Source organism: Onychomys torridus, chromosome 19 (assembly GCF_903995425.1).
Source record: "Onychomys torridus chromosome 19, mOncTor1.1, whole genome shotgun sequence".
Classification (NCBI taxonomy): Eukaryota; Metazoa; Chordata; class Mammalia; order Rodentia; family Cricetidae; genus Onychomys; species Onychomys torridus.
In genome coordinates, this window is record NC_050461.1 from 40,306,121 (window position 1) to 40,328,281 (window position 22,161).

The 22,161-nt window shown below is 43.2% G+C and overlaps 1 protein-coding gene across 2 annotated transcripts in view; it reads left to right on the forward strand.

The window, feature by feature from the left end:
* Nucleotides 1-650: 650 nt before the first annotated feature.
* Nucleotides 651-22,161, forward strand: part of Aig1 (androgen induced 1) — a 218,707-nt gene continuing 197,196 nt past the window's right edge. Inside the window, exon 1 of one of the 2 annotated variants that reach the window (XM_036169141.1) lies at nt 651-1,001. In XM_036169141.1, the coding sequence (XP_036025034.1) occupies nt 861-1,001 (141 nt within the window). In that variant the 5' untranslated portion in view covers nt 651-860. The remainder of the gene's footprint in view (nt 1,002-22,161) is intronic. The other variant, XM_036169143.1, reaches the window with a different exon arrangement.

Consider the following 22,161-nt stretch of genomic DNA (forward strand, 5'->3'; position numbering starts at 1 on the left):
AGCAGTAACGGCAATCATCATAGATATCTATTTATAAAAGTTGTCCGGGTCACTGAAATGGCTCAGCTGGTAAAAGCGCTCACTGTCAAGCCTCATGACTCGAGTTCGATAGTGGGGACCCACGTTGTGGAATGAGAGAATACTCACACCAGCTGTACTCTGGCCTCTACACTTGTCCTGTGGTCCATGTACACACACACACACACACACACACACACACACACACACACACAGGAGCGCGCGCTCGCGTAATAAAAAGTTTTAAAAGAACTTGTTCAAAGCTCAAGTTTAATCTTCTGTTACATAGTGACAAATTAATAAAGCCTCCTGGAATTTATAAGGGGTTTCACAGTCGTAAACGCTGATCGACTTTAAACCTTTAACTGACTCCTAGGTAATAAGCGTCACTGGAAGGGCGGCTGTGTGTGGCTTTACACGCACTGACCCCAGCGGGTGCGGTGGCAGTGAGCACCTCCTGGGACCACCTGGGATGCTGCCCCGGGGATGCTGGCCCTGCGCTGCCCGGGGGAAGGTCTCCAGCTAGGCAGCCCGGCCGCAGACTTCGAGGACCGCCTAGGGGGCGCCCGGCCCGGGCGGCGAACGCAGCTGCAGAATGACGCAGATGACGCCAGAGATGACACCAGGCCGCCAGCCCGCGTCGGCCGGCCGCACTCCCGCCCCGCCCCGCCCGCACAGGTCGCCGGTGCGCTCGCTCGCAGCCGCGTCCCTCCCCGGGGACGCGCCCCGCCTCCTGCGCTCCGCCCCTCGCCGCGCCGCGCCCGGGTTCCCACGGCGCCCGGCAAGGCGAACCAGCCCGCCCGCCCAGCACGCAGCCCTGCCGGGCCAGGCCGCGCGCGAACATGGCGCTTGTCCCCTGCCAGGTGCTGCGGGTGGCCATCCTGCTGTCCTATTGCTCCATTCTGTGCAACTACAAGGCCATCGAAATGCCCTCCCATCAGACCTACGGGGGGAGCTGGAAGTTCCTGACCTTCATTGATCTGGTAAGGCCATACATAGGCTATCCTGTTTCAACCTCCACCCCCATCCCACCCTCATCCAGCCTGCACCGCCCACATCCCCGTGTGTGTGTGTGTGTGTGTGTGTGTGTGTGTGTGTGTGTGTGTGACACACAAGCACCAGCGTGTGTGTGCTGTGGCTGGGCTCTCTCACAAAGGCCTGGATGCCCTTCTCACCTTTACCTGGTAGGTAGAGGGGGGGAGCACAGCCAAATGGGCACAGCTCTGCTTCTAAGAAGTGACATGGGAAGCCACCAAAAGCATCTGTCAGCCTTGGTCATGAGAGTCATCAGGCTCATTCTCCACCGAGGTGCACATTCGAGAGCCACCTGCGAAGGTAAACTTGCAGTACTCGTGCAGGAAACGGAGCATTGTCTGGTTTCTTGGAGTATCCCAGAGAGAGCAATCGCACAATAAGACCTTCTTTGCACGCGCTTCTCTGCCCATACTCAACAATTCATTTCTAACCTCTCCACTAGAAACACAGAGCAGTTCATGGTGGGGCTCGACCTGACCTGCACAGGACTTCCAGTCCTCCACAGTGAAAGTTTGGAGTTTGCATAATCATCTCTTCCACGGACACACGATACTTTTAAACAGGTGCAGGGGACTATAATTATTACTTTAAAGTTTTCCTACTTTGGGTACTGAAAGCACTCTTGCCGATAATCAGAGGGTGGACACATGCCCAGTCATGACATGAAGTGGACTTGGAACTTCTGAGTGAAAAGTCACCAAGACCAAGTTAAAAGGTTTACCAAATGTGGGCAGTGTGTGGAAACAAAAGCAGTTTTAGAAAAACCTCAGAGAAACGTATACAACCAACTCCTGGAACGCTAGGACTGTCTGAGATTAGACATAAAGTTGCCACATCCACAAAGTTGTCACGGATTTTGTTGACCTCCCTTTGTGTCAAATTCGAACCTATTTGAAGATCTTTCCAGAGGTCAAGAATACCTATAGGAGAGCAGTTAGATGCCTTCAAAAGACTTTCTATTTGCGTTATGTAAGATTTACTTCCCTTTCCCCAGCTGTCTTTAGGCACGAGACTGTCCAGTGTTGTCTGAGTTGCGATTTTCAACTCCTTGGAATTAACTTCACTCTGAACATACGAATTCCCTGCTGGTGTTTCTGTTTTCCTACTGTTTGTCCACACGGGGAACATGTGATGGGACTTTGCTCTCAGTTCCTTGTGACTTTGAGGTGGATGGTTATCAACAGGATGGCCTTCCTGGATGAGCTGATTGGCTAGTCAGTGGAGAATGGCTTTACCAGACATGTAGAACAGTAGATGATCGCATAGTCAGAGTCAGGCCCTGATAGCTTCGTACAGACAGAGCATGTACAGGGTACCAGGAATCGCATCTCTTCTTAACGGTGTTTGAACTTAAGTTCACGATGCTCACTCACATGCCGTTGAAAAATATGTACGTAGATTTTCAGAGTCCTTTAGAGTTAAGGCCTTCTCTCGCTCCTGAGCCAGTTCTTCCCTTGAGCTGGCCCATTTGAGGACTGCCAAAGACGGAGCCATAGTTTTTATGACTTTTGTTCTACTGTGCTTTTGCCTCACATGGTTCTTGTCCAGAGAACAGAGACACGGGTGATTGGGTAAGAGGAGTAGGCATTGGGGGTGCTGGTTAACCCAAGACAGGGTTGCTGCTTTACACATTGGCATTGCTTAGGATGAGTTAGAAAGCAAGGCTCACAAAAAACAATCTTCCTCCTACTAACCTTCATGTGACTTGAAACAGTAGTACAGGCTGCCATTCCTTTCTATTTTTGTATTCAATAGTTGGACTTGTTTGTTTTTAATAGCACTTAACTATACAGGTTTTGTTTGTTTGTTTGTTTTTGTTTTTGTAGTCTAGTATTAAAGTAAGGTTTAAAACTTCATTTCACATTTATGTTTTAGCCCTCTGATTATCTAGAGCCTTAATCCAGTCACTCAAACTTGTCACATTCTGTGGCTACTGATTGAAATAGAATAACTACATTTAACCAATAGTTCCTAGGAGAAACTACATCTAAAATATATTCCCCAAAGCATGCAGAGTATTATTCTTCTATTAGAGGCTTAGAATCCTTGGAACATGGTACAGCTGTTCAAACAGCCAACCTGTCACCCCCCCCCCCCCCGCCCCTGTGATGGCATGAAAAAGAGAATCCTAATGAAAGTTATTATTTAATTTTACATTTGTGTGTGTGTGTGTGTGTGTGTGTGTGTGTGTGTGTGTGTGTGTGTGCATGTATGTATGTATAATGAGAGCGAATAAACTTTATTTCTTAGTATCTTGGGCAATTTTCATGACTCTAGTCAATTTTCAAAGAGGGCAATTGACTTTCACAATTTTATTGAGAAAGTCTCATTTCTGGCCTATTGGGATTGGATTGCAGTGAAGCCTCTAACCCCAACAGCCATAGTTGGATTCCAGTTCTACTGCATCAGTTTCCTGGAACAGGAGTCAGGAAACAAGGGCTCACATATCCAGGTGCAGAAGGTCATGTGATGGTGGCTATCCTGGCCTCATTCAAATCTTTCTTTGGGTAGGAGAGTCATTCTAGTAGATTCAGAGCCTGTGATCCAGAGTTGAAACACAGCTTGTTGCTACCCGTAATCATAGATTGTCCTTGCTGGAGAGTTGCATTTCCTAGTGTGGAGAGACTGTAAGAGAGCTAGAGTTTTATTGGAGATTTCAGGTTAGTAAGTGGGAAAAGACCACCTTGACGTGGTAGGGAGAATCATGGTACCTGACGACTTCCACATCTTAAAGCCTAGAATTGACGACTATGTGAAATTACCCAACAAGAGGGAATTAAGGCTGCTTAACCACTGACCTTCATTTTTCTGGAATATGCAGAATAATTAACTGGGCTCTGTGTACTCATCAGCCTCCTTTAAAGCAGAATGACAAGAGAGGGGAAGATACAAAATGAGGAAGAGGAAGATGTGACCTTTGAAGTAAGGGATGGAGTGGCGACATTGTCCGTTATGAAGACGGTGCAGGAGACCTCCAGGCCAGGAAGGGGCAAGTAATTGGATTCCCCCCTAGCATTTTTGTGAGAGTGTACAGGTTTGCTGACATCTGAGTTTTAGCTCAGTGAAACCTGTTTTGGAAAATCTGACCTCCACAGCTGTACCATAACAAGCTTATGTGTAGTTTCGGCCACTAAAATGTTGGTAGCCTGTCCTAGCAGCAATAGAAAAAGAATATTCTTGGCTAGAAAGCTTCTGGTTTAGAGGAAGCATCCTCACAGCTGAACGCAGTGACTTAGCTAGCCCTTTATGCATTTTAGATCATTGTTTAATTTTGGATTTTATGGAAACATAGGATTTTACCTGCTTCATCACGTGGAGTATTCTTATGTGTAACATTGGGCAGTGGGAGATTAAAGACCAAAGAACATGGAAAAGAGTAGGCCTTTTCTTTGCTGTGGACTCTCTCAGAAACTATTGCTATATTAACACACAGAGCCAGAAGGACTACTCTTCATTGTAAATGTGCTGGAGAAAAACTTAAACAAATTGTTTGGCTATTCTCTTAGCGTTATTACTGATGAATTTTCTTCAGATGATATCCACTAACTAACGGGTCTTCTTCAGCTTGCATAGTAATTATTCCCAAAGATAATTAAAACAAAGAATTAGACTGAGCGCAGTCCAAATTAAACAAAAGGCAACTCTGTTGTATAAGCCCTCATAGTGGTGCTTGGAGCCATGGGTCCTAAGTAAATGTGTGAATAGTGGAAGTGATCTCTTTCCAAATAGTTAATGTGTATCCTTTTCTTGTCCTCCCTCTCGCCAAGACATCAAAGTCAATTTTAAAGTGTTTTGACTCACTCAAACATTATTTAGATGTGTATACTAGAATGTCTAATGATGTTAGCAGAACCAACTTCCTTGAAATCATGAACTGGATATTTATTATTGAAACTTAGTAATGATGTTGAATTCAAGTTCCTAAAAACAAAACAAAGCAAAACAACAACAACAAACAAAGTCTGGTATTCTCATCCACTGTGTTTTTGTTATTTACCATTCTGAGTGTTCTCATTTCTCGGCAGTGTTTTATTCATTACTTTCATACTGACTTTTTGTTCAAGCATCAGCAGAAAGCCTTCTTTCATCCCCGCGCTCTAAGCGTGAGCTAAGATCTGCAAGATCAGCTTACCCCAGCTGCCACTCTATAATTCACATCTTTTGTTTTAGCAGTTTTTCCTTGGCTGCGACAAAATACCCCTAAAGAAGGAATTGAAGGGACTAACAGTTTCATTTGGATTACAGTGTGAGAGAGAGGATGTAGTCCATCATGAAGGGGAAGGCATGTTGGCAGGAGTGTGAGGTAGAGGGTCACGTGTCTTCTGACATCAGGAAGCAGAGACTGGAGCTGGGCAGCAAGACTTCAAGGCTCACTCATTTCCTCTAAGGAGGCCCCACCTCCTGTAGCTTCTAGAACCTTCCAAAGCATGATCAGTTGGTGGGGACCTTGTGCTCAGATATGTGAGCCTATGGGAAATGTTCCACATTCAAACCTCAATACCTCTCAGCCAGAATTTGCACTCTAATAAGATCATCCCTTGATGCCTGCCCATGTTCTAATTTGACAAATGATGTTCCATGCTGCACTATTTTGTATTTTAATGTGGAATACCTACATATATTAATTAAATATGCTTTCAAAATATGCTTAAGGTGCCTTAAACCATGATATAGTTAAAACATGCAAAAATTACAGCTTGAAAATAGAAGAGAAGAATAGGTACTATCTATCAGTGGTGGGCTAGTTATTACAATTGAAAAACATCAGGATAATCTTCAGGGAAGCCAAGACATACAAAAAAATTACACTGTCTTATTGTCCTTAGAGTTGAAATAATGGAAGCTTAACAACCTACCAGGGGGAAGTTTCTTCCCAGCACTGACTCTTCGAGGCTGTCACTCATATCATATTTAGGACATGAGTAGCATAATAGATAATCCCACTTTACTGTTATAATTCAACATTCTTTGATTTGCTTTGTTTTTGAGACAAAGTCTTGCTGTGTACCCCTAGCTGGCCTTGAACTCAAAGAGCTCTCCCTGTCTCTGTCTTTTCAGTGTTGGGATTAAAGGCATGTGCCATCATGCCCAGCTAATTAAACATTCTTAAAGTTGATGTTTTATAATTTTATGTAAGACCAAGGCAAGGTCTTATGTTTTATCTGAGTGAATGAATCGAGAATCGGTTCAAGTTGTTGTTGCCATTATCTATTCTATTATCTGTTGCAAAAAGAATCCGAGAAAACCATAGAAGGAACAGAATATTAAAGGCTCTGAAACGGAAGGTCTTGGGCTGTTCAAAGAGCAGATGATCAAGCTGAAGTTCCTGGAGTATACATAGACTTTGTTTTAGACATGAAAATGTTAAAGGCTGACCAAGGAAAATGCCCAAGTAACTACATTTTGCATTTGAGTTTGTCTGATGTTTGCTTACATACTTATCAAGTCCCTTCTTGACTGCAGTTCATGGCTTAATCTGAAGAGGAAATAAAGTATCTTGGCATTCTGTATGTTGTTATGTGACTGTGGTGTGTAGTTTTGCCAGTCAGACTCCCAGGTGCCATGTGGAGGCCGCTGGTTCTTTACTACTCACTGAACAGAGTTGCTTTCTGTTTTTCATTCTTTTGCATATTAAACAGAAGATGTGACTGCCTGCTTTTCTGCAGGACACTCAAACGTGAGGACATTTAAATGTGGGCGAACACTTGAACGATCCGATGGTTGTTTTTTTGCTAATCTAGGGGGAAAATCAGGTGAATAAACCTTTGCATTTAATCTCCTCCGTCCCTCCCTCCCTCCCTCCCTCCCTCCCTCCCTCCCTCCCTCCCTCCCTCCGTCCCTCCCTCCCTCCCTCCCTCTCTCCTTCCCTCTGTCTCTCCTGTCTCTCTCTCTTTCTCATTTGTAGGCCCCTTTTGGATTAGGCATAGAACAGAAGCCTTGTTTGGTCAGGGGAGAGGAAATGGGGGCTGATCTGTTCACCCCTTCCCTCTTTTGGCTGAAAGTGGCAATAAGAAAGTCATGTGACCAAAGGTTGCAGTCACACTGTCCCCCACCCTTGCCCTTCTCCCATGTCTGGTATAACATTTAGCAAAACTGGTAACTGCTTTTGAGGGTTTTCGTCTGTTTTTCTGTGTTGCCCTGAAATGTCACATGTTTCTGTGGAGGCGTGAACAATAGCGCAATTTTCCACATTGAATCAGATGTTCTTGTGTTCCAACCGAGCCTGGAAAACTCTGGCTGCCTGGGGTTCTATAATAGCAGGGCTTTCTCTGTGCAGTCTGTGGGAGACGGCCAGAGGGTTCATTTCTCTCCTGCAGCACACGGAGTCCCAGTGTATCCAGGAGGCTCTGTTTGAAAGTGACACACCCTTTGACAAGCGCCACTGTGGAGTCGAACATATTCTGGGGGGTGGGGCGGAGACATGCCAGCCTTCCTGTATTGACATATTTACACTTGAGAGGCTTTTATATCATGGGAAATATTACCTACCCATGCAGAAAATTTGTGCATCTGTGACGACAAATTATATTTTTTTAATTTAAAAAATACTAAAAAGGAGAAATATGTGTAAAATACAGAAAACCATAGGGAGGAAAGTTTTTCCATCTTAATTCTTCCTAATTTCTTTACATCTCAATGTTATTTTTTTGGACATTTATGTGCCCATAAAAATACACCCAAAAATTAGACTACAGATATTTGTATGCATGTATGCACATAGGTACATGTATGCCAGATAAAAAATATTATTTATGTTATTTTCAAATTATAAATGTTACTCAGATACCAATGTTAGTATTTTAATATTTACTGTCAATCATATGTATATTTTTATAAACACAAGATCAGTATCTGCACATGTTTTCTATAATTTTTTTCTTTAAATATTTTTTTAATTTTACATACCAACCACAGTTCCCACTCCCTCTGCTTCTCCTGTTGCTACTCACCTCACCCCATCCACTCAGAGTGGGTAAGGCCTCCCTTGGGGAGTCAAGAGTCTGGCATACCAATTTCAGGCAGGCCCAGGCCCCTCCCCGCTGTGTCAAGGCTGAGCAAGGTATCCCCCCATAGAGGATGGAATTTTGTAATTATTGTCATGACTATCTAAAACATAACTTGGTGTTTCTAGCTCTTAGGAGTTCAAACACCCCCCCCCCCCCCGAATTGTAGCTACAGATTTGCTTTATGATGTCATTTGTGCTTTTTTTTCCCCTACAGTCTTACCTTTTCCTAGACAGCAAAAGAGAAGGGCTGCTGTATGTTTTTGATTCTATTTTTTTTTTTTTTCAATCCATTTACCATAGTGGATTTCAAATTCATGAATGCTGCCTGGTATCAATAGTGTGTTCCATGTTGTTAAATGTACCACAATTTGTCAATTTTATTTAACCTATTTTTATTATCTTTGAGTGTGTGTGTGTGTGTGTGTGTGTGTGTTTCTGTATGTGTGTGCATGTGCTATGACACATATGTACTGGCTAGTGGACAACCTTGTGGTGCTCTCTCTTGTTCCGTCTCTATGCGGGTTCCACAGACTGAACTTAGTACACCAGGCTTGCATCCTTAAGTTTCAAGAGCTACCTCTCAGGACAGTTTGTCTATTTTTTTTTTTTAACACATGGAATTGCATTTGAGCCTTGCAAGTTTGCAGTGAGAAGGAAAAGCACTGCTGTTAACGTTTGTGGTCCGGTTTTTGTGTGGACGTAAGTTTTCCCCTGTAGAAGGTGTGTACCTCGAGTGCCATGGTACCGTTCCTATAACCACACATTTAACTGGACATGAGAGCACCACAGGGATTTCCTGAATGGCCGCACCTTGTTGCAGAGACCCTAGCATGTCCTTTTCAGTATGTGGAAGTCTCTTCTATTTTATCTGTTTATCAACAACTGTAAGAAACACAGAGGGATCCTTTGTAGTAGGCTATACCCAATTCTCCCCAGTGATAGATAACATCTTTCACCCAAGAGACTGATTCTGAAGCATCTAAGGTCCATCCTCACACGGATCCCTCAATGTAGCCTTTGCCTTTCACTTCATCCCTGATCACTGGCAATCTTAAATTTGCTCTCTGTTGCCATAATTAAAAATAATGTTTTAAGAATGCTATTTACATTTCCGACTGTTTGGAATTGCCTTCTTTAGTTCATGATAATTCTCTTGAAGCTCATACACATTGTTAATATTTCATGCTAATGGATGTAACCAAGCTTGTTTAGCCATTCATACATTAAACGACATTAGCGTTGTTTCAACTCTGGACTATTATAAATAAAGGTGCTATGGATATTAATGATCAGGTTTCTTTTTGTGATCATGAGCTTTCATTTCTTTCTCATAAATGTGCAAGAGCTAATTTCTGGATGGTGTGGCAGTTGCAATTATAGGTTTTATTGTTCATTTGTTAATTTTACTCTTTTTACTCAATTTGTGAAATGTCCTCCTCCTCCTCCTCCTCCTCTTCTTCCTCCTCCTTCTTCTTCTTCTCCCTCCTCCTCCTCCTCCTCCTCCTCCTCCTCCTCCTCCTCCTTTTCCTCTTCCTCTTTCTTTTTCCCTGAGACAGGGTCTCACTATAGCTCTGGCTGTCTGGGAACTCACGATGTAGACCAAGCTGGCCTTGAACTGACAGAGTTCTACCTGCCTTTGTGCTGGGGAAATTTTCATCCATTATTTCTTCAGATATTTTTTCTGTACCTCTTCATTCATTTCTTTCTCTTGGACTCTGGCCTTTTGATTATTGTGTTACAGTTTAATAAGTTGTCACATTTTCCAGGTTTTTTTTTTTTTTTGGTTGCATAATTTGTATTGATTTAGCTTCAAAGTTACTGATTCGTCCATCACCCATTTTCTTCTACTGAACACATCTATTTAGTTTTTTTTTTAAAGTGAATATTGTCTTATTTAGGATTTCTATTGCTATGATAAAATACATTGACCAAAACCAACTTGGGTAGGAAAGGGTTTATATATCTTACAACTCTCAGGTCATACTCTGACAGGGAGAGAAGTCAGGGAAGGAACTTAGGTAAGAGCCTGGCAGCATGAATTGAATCGGAAGACATGGCAGAACACTGCTTACTGGCTTGTGCCTTGTGATTTGCCCAGCCTGGTTTCTTATATCATCCAAGACCCCGGGGGTGGTACTGCCCACAGTGAGCTGGGCCTGCTCCCGTGTACCGGCTGGTTTTCTCTGTCAACTTGACACAAGCTAGAGTCATCAGAGATGAAGGAGCCTCAGCTGAGGAAATGCCTCCATAAGATCCAGCTGTAAGGCTTTTTCTCAATTAGTGCTCAATGGGGGAGGGCTCCGCCCATTGGGCTGGTGGTCCTGGGTGCTAGGGAAAGCAGGCTGAGGAAGCCAAGGAAAGCAAGCCAGTAAGCATCTCCCCTCCATGACCTCTACATCAGCTCCTGTCTCCAGGATCCTGTCCTGCTTGAGTTCCTGTCCTGACCTCCTCCAATGATGGACTATGATCTGGAAGTGTAAGCCAAATAAATCCTTTCCTTCCCAACTTCCTTTTTATTATAGTGTTTCGTTGCAGCCATAGAAACCCTAAGACACCACATCCATCATTAATGAAGAAAGTGCCCTACAGACTTGTTGCCTACAGGCAGTCTGGATTGGAGACATTATTGCATTGTAGCTCCCCCCCCCCTTGTTTTTTTTTTTTTTTTTTTTGAGCTGAGGATCGAACCCAGGGCCTTGCGCTTGCTAGGCAAGCGCTCTACCACTGAGCTAAATCCCCAACCCCTAGCTCCCCTTTCTAGACAACTCAAACTTGTGTGGAGTTGACAAGAAACTCATCTAGAACGGACAATGTATGTTTTAGATATGAAATGACCATCTGGTTCCTTTTGACAGTTGCTGTTGTCTGGACATACATTTCTACTTGTCATCCATTTCAACAGTGTTCACATTTACCTTAAAGAACAGTTCCAAAGAATTGCCTTATAGTGCTTGCCTTGTTATTCCAATGTCTGAACCAACTTTGATTTAAGCAAATATATACGTGTCTGCCTTATTTTTCTGTATGTTTGTGTACATCAAATTTTTTGGTTTAATATCCTGACCTTTTAAAAAATTACTTGTGTGAGATTCTGGGCCATTTCAAAGTCATATGGAAATGTTCATTCATTGGTTTGTTATAGCAGGTGTCATCCTGTTTGGGTTCCAGTTCTGCAGTCTGTCTCATGGAGGTGTTCGGTGTCCTTAGAATTCCCAGAGTGCTCTCTGCTTTTGGAGTCTGACAGGCTCTTGAACTACTCGGGCTAGCCGGGACCTGAGCACTAACTTAGGTGGTGTCTCCTGTTTTGAAGCCACCACTTGGTGTCTCTGGGTCTTCTCTGTTTGTGGCTGGGAGTGACGTCAGTTCTTCTGCACTTGCGTCTTCACATTCTTCAGCTTTTCCTTCCAGACACGTCCATCATGTGCTCTGTGTCATGCTCCCCCTGTCTCAGAGGATGGAGTCTTCTCGGCTTTTCGTCTCCCGTGCTGTCATGCAGTCCACACAACTGGGGCGTGCCTTCACAGTGAAAAAGCAAGAGATAAAATACACCCTCTCTCATAACCTACCATGTGGCTAATTTTCTTGGGACAAATTCTTTTCTTTCCCACTGTATTAGTACAGAGTAAAGGTTTTTATTGGATGTGGCGAGGGGGAAAGGGGAGTAGATAGTTATGCTGAAGTGGGGAGGGGGAAGAGAGGTGGACTCCTCATTTCTAGAACACAGATGTCTTGCTAGTCCTCTAGCTGAGGAGGAGGGTGTTTTGGGGGGTTTCTGATGTCCATGCTTGCTGTATAGTTACTGGAGTCAGCCTGCCCTCAGCTCACACCTGGGGAACAGAGGAGACTTACAGTGCCTTGGAGCTCATCTGGTGCTTCTTACTCATAGCCATGTTAGCATCCAATCTCTCTGCCATTGTACATTTTCCAAACTTCTCTGATAGCTGATTTTCGTGTTCTGTTCAGTTTTTAGTAATTGCTTGGAATGACAGGTGACAGCAGCTTGCTCTATTTTGACTGGCTCCAGAAGTAGTCTGCATATGGTTTTAATACCTGGTTCTTAAGCAAAATGTTTTGTAAACATTTCCCCATGCCATTATACATTTAAATAAGTGCATATTCCTTCATGTGGGTGTGTCTATTGATTGTCCTAGCAAATGTATGAGTAGATCAATCTTATGCACATCTGTGATTATTTTCTTGGGATAAATTCTTAGACACAGAATAGCAATACTAAGTCATTAAGAGGATGTTGAAACTTTAGACGACTTTGCAATCCTTCCAATACCAGAGCAAAGGTTTGTCTGCACCGCCGTTAGCCCTCTAGGGTAGAGTATCTACAGTATGAATGCCAACAATCACTCATGGCGCTTCAGCCTTGCAGTTTCCTGTTCAGGCACTCACTGCAAACCTCTCACCACATAGCTCATAAATGTAAGTGACTAGCTGTCTTTGACTCTGAGTTTATAAAATGTAGGGCTATTAGCTACATTTGGTTTGGGCTCATAAATGCTTGAGCCAAACATAAATCTCCATGTCCTAATCCTAATTAGTGTAGAAGCAACATGGCTGAAGAGATTGGAATGGCTGTCTGTGTATGGCAACCATGTGTCTGCTTGTGCATTCTGTTCAACTTCCATTACAGTTGTACTTAGCATAGTCATGAGTGATTTATGAGGTCCAATTTGAAAAGTTGGCTCTTCGACATTAGGAATCTGATGGAAGTATCTTAGCTGTACCATGACACATCCCTTTTCTGTAATATTCTTACACATCCTTGCTCTTGTTAAAAAGCATACAAGGAGTGGAGACATAGCTCAGTCAGTAAAGTACTTGATGCACAAACATGAGGACCTGAGTGTGCCCCCAGAACTCACTTGAAAAAGACAAGCATGATGGCGATGACTGTTATCTCAGCGCTGGAGCGGCTGACATAGGCTGATACCTCTTGGCTCCCTGGCTAGCCAATCTAAATTAATCAGTGAGCCTCAGGCCAATTAGAGAACGTGCCTCAAAAACTAGAGAGATGGCTAATGAGGAATGTCAGATGACACCCATAGTTGACCTCTAGCCTCCATGTGCTCAAGCACCCCCCCACATCCCCCCCCCCACATGCATGTAGATATTCTTTTCAAAACACTATAGCATATTCCTTGGTCAAACAGATCACTTCTATATCTGCATAGGACTTTTGCAACACTACAAGTAAGTAATTTGAACAAGTGTAGTTAAGGAAATATTCCCCTGTGTAGACAGGGCATAGAGTTTGTAAGACAGCATAACCCTTGCAAGCTAGAAATTGGGGGCAGGCTACCACTCACTGCTCGACATGCAGCAGTAGCCTGTGTGTTCACCCATGGCGTTGGGTCCCTTTAGGAGTTGAGTGAGGACAGCAAAGGCCCTGGCGTGCTTTGAAGAGAAATGCCCCCCATTGGCTCAGGTATTTGAATACTTGGTCTCCTGTGGGTGGCACTGGAGATTAGGGAGCCTTTAGGTGGCAGGGCCTTGCTGGAGGGAGTACATCACTGGGACTGGCAGTGAACTTTGAAGGTTTATAGCCCTGCCTCCACTTTCTGTTCATTATCTCCCTCTCTTTTCCTCTCCCTCCTCCCTCCCTCCCTCCCTCCCTTCCTCTCTCTCTCTCTCTCTGCTTTTGAATGTGTGATGAAATATTGCTATGCTTTCTGCTCCTGCTGTCCAACCTTCTCCATCCATTATGGACTTTATCCCTCTGGAACTGTAAGTCACAAGGAACCCTTTCTTCCTAAAGACTCTTTAGTTGTGGTATTATGTCTCAGCAACAGAAAAGTCCCTAATACAAGCCCAACTTTCTGCTCCCTTCTCTGTGCTGTCTCCTGTCAGTGTTCCTCGCTGGGTAAGCCTGGAGGAAAGCCGGAGGAGGGCAAGCTTCCTGAGGCTGCTCAGTGACTCCTTTCAGTAACTACAGGAAAGCATCCTGAATTCAGATCTCCTACCATGGATATTTTCAGAGGTCAGCGGTGGCAGCGGACTTATAGCTCATTGGGTGCTCTGAAAGAGCATGTCTGTTTCACCAGCCATTTCTTTAATGGCTAAATATAAATGGATAATGATAAACACGACCTCTCAACAATTATGCATCAATTTATTGGAGCAATTAATATATTTTGTATGAGCCCATTAATATTAGTGATACTATGTGTCTATCATATTATATAGCATAAGAGATGAGCGAGTCGGAGTGCATTTCAATTTTGGCTTTTCCATCTATCAACTCTCTGGTCTGGATAAATTCCATCCTGTAGGACCAAATGCTTCTGTTTCATTTGTTTGTCTCACTTATTATGGAGGAATAATAATAATACCCATCATATAGGGTTGTTGCAAGTATTAAATGAGATAATGTCAGCTAAATTGCATAACCTAACTCTGCAATTCAATGCTCTCTAGTATCATCCTAATTATTATTTATGTGGCCAGGCATAAGAGCCAAGAGTTGCAATGACCGTGGTCATTTCAGGACTAATATTAGAGACTAATAGTATAACTAAGGTAATATTGAGGAAAGGTAGAGAGATTAAATGCACAGGCTCTCTAGTAAGATATCTTAGATCAGTAGGTATAGATATGGGTAGTTATACATGCACATTTAAAAATTACATATGTAAAGGAAAGTATGAAGGGTAAATGGAGATTGGATCTGATTAAGAAACATTATATACTTGTATAAAAATTTCGAAGAATAAATAAAAAATACCATTCAAAAACAAAAAGCATGATTTGCGGTTTTGAATAACAGGGAGGAAGAAAAGTTAAAGCAGTTTGTATTATTGTCATTGTCACACAGGAGATTTACCCTTCAAACCCCATAACATGAGTTCCACTAAGGTTTCACTTTTGTCCAATACCAGAGAGTCATGCTGTTCAGGGCAGTAGGTAGAAGCTAGGAGTTAACTGTAGATGAGCAGTTTCTTAATGACTTCCATGCCTTTGAAAACTAATTTCAAAAGAGAAAAGTGTGTTCTTTCAATTCAGATATTGTTGTCTACCAGATATGTGAGCAGCCAACATGTGTTCATGGGAGCTGTAACTCAGTTGCTTTATTCTTATTTAATGTTTTTAATTGGAGACCAGCCACACATGATAATTTTAAATGATATTTTTCTTTGGATATATTGAATTTTTCATATAATATCAAGATTTAAATGCATAGTTTGACTGTGACCTTATTGGAACTAATTTCTGTTTACTGTACAAAACCATTATGTTGTGACCTAATTTGATACATTAAAAGTGCCTTTAGTTAGAACATGAAGTTGGGTAGGTAGGAAGGTGGGGAGGATCTTGGAGGAGTTGTGGGGAGGGAGAAAACTTGTTCAAAATATATTGTATGAAAGTGTATGTTGTGCACGTTCATGCATGCTTTGAGACAGGGTCTAACTATGTAGCCCTGGCTGGTCTGGAGCTCACCGTGTGAACCAGGCTGTCCTCAAATTCACAGAGATCCTCCTGCCTCTGCCTCATCTTTAATCTTCTGGTGGGATTAAAGGTGTGTACCCCCATGCCTGGTGGAAAAAAATTAGTTAAAAAAAAAAGTGCCTTAGTATCCTGAAACACAAGTAGAAATGTAGTGTACTGTGGTGATGTTTTATCTGTGTATCCCAATAAAGTTTATCTGAGGATCAGAGGAAAAAGCCAGCCACTAAAGTAAACATAGAGGTCAGGCAACGGCAGCACACATCTTTAATCCTATCACACGGAAGGCAGAGATCCATTTGGATCTCCGTGAGTTCAAGGCCACACTGGGAACAGAGCCAGGCATGGTGGTACATACCTTTAATCCCAGTACTAACCATAAAGGTCTGGAGGTCTGTACAGACAGACAGGAAGTGACAGAGATGTGCAGGAAGAGGAAGTGATGTAACTAGGCAGAGAGAGGAAATGAGATGTCAGAACAGAAAGGCATATAGGCGTGGGTATATAGGAAGTAGTGCTCTTTGGCTGAGAATCTCCAAGTGGTAAGATGTGGCTGGCTTCTTTCTGTTTTCCTGATCTCTTACCCCAATATCTGGCTCCTGGTTTTTTTTTATTAATGAGACCGTTTACCAATTCATATTACACTGTACTATTTCAGAAGCTGTCGACCATAAAGGAAAGGTGAGATCCTTCTGTCAGGAGCATACCTCCCAGAGAAACTCCTTGGGTTTTGGTCTTGTTGTCATCTCTCTCCCTCCACCATTCACAGCCCTGTATGTACTGTTTCCCTATTATCTGATACCTCGACACGTATCCCACATACTAACTTTCTAAGTACATGCTAGCATATCTTTAAGCACTCATTCTTGTCAGTCCTCAGTCTTGGGAGATCAGAACTCTACTTCTCATCAAGTCAATGGCTATCCAAGCAGCACAACCATATTAAAGGAAGTCCCAGGAGGATTCTGCTTGGTGTGGCCGGGCAGTTGTGACGACAGATCTCAAGTGGTGCGACATGCTTCTAGGCAGATTGCTTTTCATCAGTTTTCTCAGTCCTAGAATCTTGGGCATCTATCTACCTCTTCCCCAGTGTGCTTCATTCCCCAGATAACTATTTGTTTATTATCTATTTATTTAAGGATTTCATACATGAGTACAATGTATTTGCACCATTCTCACACTTTCTCTAATTTCTCTGATGTCTCCCCAGTTCCTTTGTGAGTTCAGGACCCCCCCTCTGTGTTTTATGTATGTATATATTTGCATGTGTATTTATCCCTTATTTATTACAGTTAGTGTTGCCCTTATTTGCATATGTTTAGAGTTGAGCACTTGGGATTGGGGTCAGGTCCTTGGATAAACCAAGTCATTCAGGCAACCAACCAACCAACCAACCAAGAAACCCAGTTCTCCCTTCCTTAGCAATCACCCACTGCCTGTCGCTCTTCATCTGAGTATGAGGCTTTGTGAAATTTTCCTGCATCTGTGTTGGTGTGTGGACTCGTGTGATCTTGGAAGTTTTCTTGTAGGCAGCCATATTGTCAAGACCTCATGGGGGCAACATTCCTTTCCTCTCCATAAGAAACTATCACACAGCAGGTGCCCTGGTCCTCTGGCTCTTCCAATCTTTCTCTTTCCTCTTTGATGGTGTTTCCTTGAGCCTTAGATGTAGGGGTTGTGTTATAGATGTTTTGTTTGGGGATAGGCTGTCACTTATTGACACCCAGATAACATTTTTAAGTCAGTGAGCACAATGATCTTGTTCTTGTCTCAGTGAAAGAATAAATTCAATCAGAAGGAACTTGCATGTCTGTCACTCACCAGTCTGTCCTCTTATCTTTACTTGAAGCTGTCTATCTACCTCTCCTTTCACGATGGTCAACTCACCTGTGAACACACTCAACTTCAAAACCTCTTCCCTTCTGAATTTTGCATGTCACAGAATATCTCTTTTCCCTTCCCTGTGGTACAGTTTTCCATTTTGACTCTCCTGTTTCCATCAGCATACAAACAAGCTGTGCCATCTGTCATCTTAAACACAACAAAATAAAATTTGTTTTTATCTTGAATTGCCAAATTCCACCCAATTTCTCTGGGTGTGTTTTCAGCAAAACGTGAAAGCTAAAATTAGAACTCCAGGTTTCACCTCCCTCTTCCCCCATTATCTGTTAAAAACACCCCATTCCAAGGAATCAGCTCTAATGAAGGCCACTCCTGACCACCAGATCAGCCGAGTCCTTATGCAACTTAAGCTCCCAGAAATGTCTGGGGCAGTTGGTCACCTCCTTGCAGCACTACCACAGAACCTGACCTCTGGGAATCCCTGTTGTTTTGGGTACCATCTCACCATTGTGATGGTTTCTGGCTTTATACCTCCCAACTGTATTCTCTTCCTCTTCTTCATCCTCAGTGTTGAATTCCCCAGGAATTATTCTTAGAAGTCCTGCCTCTCCAGACCACGTTCGTGCCTCAGGGAGCTCATTTTGTATCCTGGTTTGAAATGCTCCCTCAGTGATGATGGTGCTCCAGAGTGAAACTTGGTGCCCCAGTCTCTTCTAAGCCTCCACTCCTCTGTACAGCTGTCTTTTTTTAAAATTAATATTAAAACAGTTTTTGACTTCTTCCCCAAACCATGTCTCCCTCATTGTTCTTCATCTAAATGAATACCACCAGTGTCTGAGTCTTTGTTATGCAACCCTGCACTTAAGGTCTAATTGAATTTTCTTTAGCATCTTTATTTCCCTTACCGGGAATCTTATCTTTAAAACTGCACTAAAATTAACAAACACGCCAGCAATAATATATAGCTCTTAAACATTTTAATTCAGTCAGATAGCTACTAGATAATGGAAAATGATCCAATCATTTTTGGGAAATGACCCAAGATTAGAGAAAAATCTTCATATAGAAGCAGAAGCACAATTTTTAAAAAATGTCCAAGTTATCTTGGAGATATTTTGGTAAATTTTTTTTGATGAATAAAAATTCAGTTTTCTTTTTAAGTTATCATTTAGGAGCAAGAACCACATATATTTTTTTATTCTACTTTAATATGGGCACATCTTGTTTTGATTGAGTGTTTAGTGGTAAATATTAGCAGTTCTTGTTGTTTACTTCAAGTCCTACCAAGCCCCCATCAGTGTCCCAGCTAGAAAAGGTAAAAGATCAGCATGCTTCTCCCTCTGCAGAACAGAAGCTTGCCATGCTCTCCTTCTCCTGAATTCCTGGTTTTTCTCTCCAGTTGCCTGTACATTGTAAACAAGAGGGGGATTGAAAAACATTTAATCATAGAATAATTGATGAAACAGTGTGTGGCATGTGCATAAATTTTTACACACACACACACACACACACACACACACACACACACACACACACATCTTTCCTTCCTGGCCAATCTTTTTGTTTCCTGCTTGAAGTCTCTACCAACCTAAGATTTAATCCTGTTTAAAATAGTATGTACCCTAAACTAAATATTGTGTTCTTCGGTTTTGCTTGATTAGGGCCCTCATAAAAAGTGGTCTCATTATGAAGTCTTTCTTTCCCCAAACAGAAATAGCATGTTTCAGCAGGGTGAAGTTGACATCACAATGGCTCATTGTGCTGCTGTTTACACGCTTATGTTTTTTATTGCCTTCGGTACTATGTAATTTGGACTTGCGACTGATTAGCCAATTAGGAGTTGGAAGGAGGAGATGTAAATGTTAACGTCTAACTGACAGAATGATTTATTAGAAGCATGTATTTGTGGAATGTCACCTGCTTTGTTGCTTGGGAGGCCTCCTGCCAAACTTAAACATGAGTGTCCGTGGCCGACCTGTGCCCAGCTGTTTAAGAAAACCCAGGCGCAGTTGAGTCCCAGTCAAGTAGAACGTGTTTGTTTGCCGGTGGTATCCGATGGTTGGAAAACACACTTAGTGTGACTGGAACGGTCTCACACGTGGGTGGACCTGTGGCCTCTGCTGTGTGTGCCATTTCTTCCTTCTCGTTCTTGTCCTTGTTTCCTGTTCCTCCCCATTGCCAGTTGTGTGCCGAGGCCTCAGCTTCACAGGAAGAGACCTTCGCTGCCCTCTTTGAAAACTCTGAACAGTTTTTCCCGTTGGCCTTGTGTTTGTCCTGATTTCAGAGAAGGTAGGAGTTTTTTCATTAAAAATGATAAAAAAATAACTATATTTTGTATTAATGTGGTTTAGATAGACAGTGCTGACAACTAGTGTTTTGAAGGAAACCGGAAAACATTATTATTATTTTAATTTTTTAATTGAAAACAGACTCTTCTCTCATAAAATACATCCCAACCATGGTTTACCCTCTTTCTACTCCTTCCAGCTCCCTGCCACCTCCCCTCTCCCCACAGAAACCTACTTCTCTGCTCCCCATCTCCCGACAGAAATTAGCAGGCCTCTACAAGACAATGACCAAACATGACGAAACAAAATACAATAAGACAAGACAAAAGCCCTCACACTGAGCCTGGGCAAGGCAACCCAACAGGAGGAAAAGAGTCCCAAGAGCAGGGAAAAGAGCCAGAGGCGCACCCACTCCCACAGCTAGGAATCCCACAGAAACGCCAGGCTAACAGCCATGACACATGTGCAGACGACCCTGCCGGCCCTGTGCTTGCCCCTTCAGTCTCTGTGAGCCCATCTGAACTCTACTTAGTTGAAGCAGTGGATCATCTTCCTGTGTCCTCCATCTCCTCTGACGCCTACAAATTTTCTGCCCCATCTTCCACGGATTCTCCAAGCGCCAAGGGGAAGGACCCGAAAGAGACCTCTAATTTGGACTCTCTCTCCACATGTCTGGCTGTGAGTCTCCACATCTGCTCCTATCTGCCACTGGAGGAAGCCTCTCTGACGACGACTGTCACAAGGCACCAGTCTGTTTGGTTGTCTGGCAGTGGAAAAATAAGAATTTAATTTGACTGTAAGTTTCCTCTAGAACATTAAAAAAAAAAATAAGATACTCAAAACTTTCTACTTTGAAAAGGGCCCCAAGAATGTTCACATCTACCATTATTGTCTTTATTTTAAAGGGAAGTCATACTGGGCCAAGCATATAGTTTGTATCCCCCCCCCAAAACTGAAGGTGAATGCCAGACCCCAACACTTGAGAACTAGCCCTGGAGTTTAGTACAAGGAGTATAGAGCATTACAAATGATTAAAGCAACCCACTTAATAACTGTTAGTGAGCCTAATCAACTCATGTCAGGAGCTGTGCAGTTAAGTCTGTCTGCATCCATCCATTCTGCATTTGTCCTGCTGAAGGATATGGATGCATTTGCAAGCATATTGTTTTGACACTGAGAGGCAATATATAGCATTGACTGTAGAGATGATAAATATAGACGTGTTCTAACGTGCTGCTGAACAACTGTTTCCTGACTTCTTCTGACCCTGGATCCACTGAAGGTTCCTTTCCTGAACTCTTCCCTGAGTTGAAGCTAGGTTCAGGCTGTAGGCAGAATTCTTACTAGTGACCTGGCGAAAAGTCCTTGACCCATCAGAACACCTTGCTTCCATTTTCTGCTCTGATTATAAAGAATTAGCATGTTTCCGGTAGCTATTGCTTCTGGCTGTGATGGGAAGGATGGGAAGAGGATTCTGTTTGGGTTTGAATCACACGTGGAGGTGCTGCCCTGAGATACATGCAAACCAGCATGGAGGTGAGGGTTGGTTTAAATCGCTCACTGAGGCTCCTGCTCACTTCCTGTCTAGTCACCCTTCAAGGACGTTTTCAGGTGATCATTTGGTGGGGACAAGGATGGTGATAAAAACAGTAGAAAGTTTGAAAAGGGACACTGTCCATGGGCCATAATATAAACGTCTTTCCTTCATTGCCAACACCTTCACTGGTGTAAACGAGGAACCGTAGCCTTTCTTCATCCTGATATCCTGTGAAGGAGGAGTTTTTTTTTTTTTCCAAGAGGGTGCCTCTTCCCAGTCTGAGAGCCCATCTGTGGTGGACAGTGGCCCGTTGTCTCAGCTGAGCAGAATACAGGGAATATGATCAAATTAGGCTAATACAAGTGCTGAGTGGTAAAGTCAAACTTAAGAAAGCCAGATAAAGCAAGGAGCAGAAAAGAACAGGCTGGATGGTGGCTAGGGGAAGGTATTGAGGCAGTGCCAGGGGAAAGGGGTGGACCCTGCATGGCGCTGGGGGTGGGGGGTTCAGGGAGAACATGGGGGAGGCAAACAGATCTAGCCTTCCAAGAACGTCTTGCTTTGTCTTATAAGTATGTTACTTGCATCTGATAAGGTTTTTTGCACCCTGATAAGCTTCTCTGCCAATGCAGCAATCCATATCAGACCAAATCAGACTGAATTAGAAAACCCCAGTTTAATGGTTAAAGAGTTCCCAGGTGATTCTCTGCCCCCCGCCCCCCCCCCCCCCCGAACAGGGATGAGAAACCAGAAAGCCACGTGTCTCTTTCCTGGGATGAAGCTTAAATACCCTGTGGGAGTGGTCTTGAGCCTCTCTGGGGAGGAGCTGTGTTTGGTGGCTTGGAAGGGGCGGGTTTGGGGAAAGAGATGGGGGAGGGGAGCTGAGGTGGATCTTCCACCAGAGCAGCATCCATATTTGTCTAGGAGTGTGATAGCCGGGATGCTTTTACCAAGCTGACTATAAACACTCAAACTGTAGGTTTCA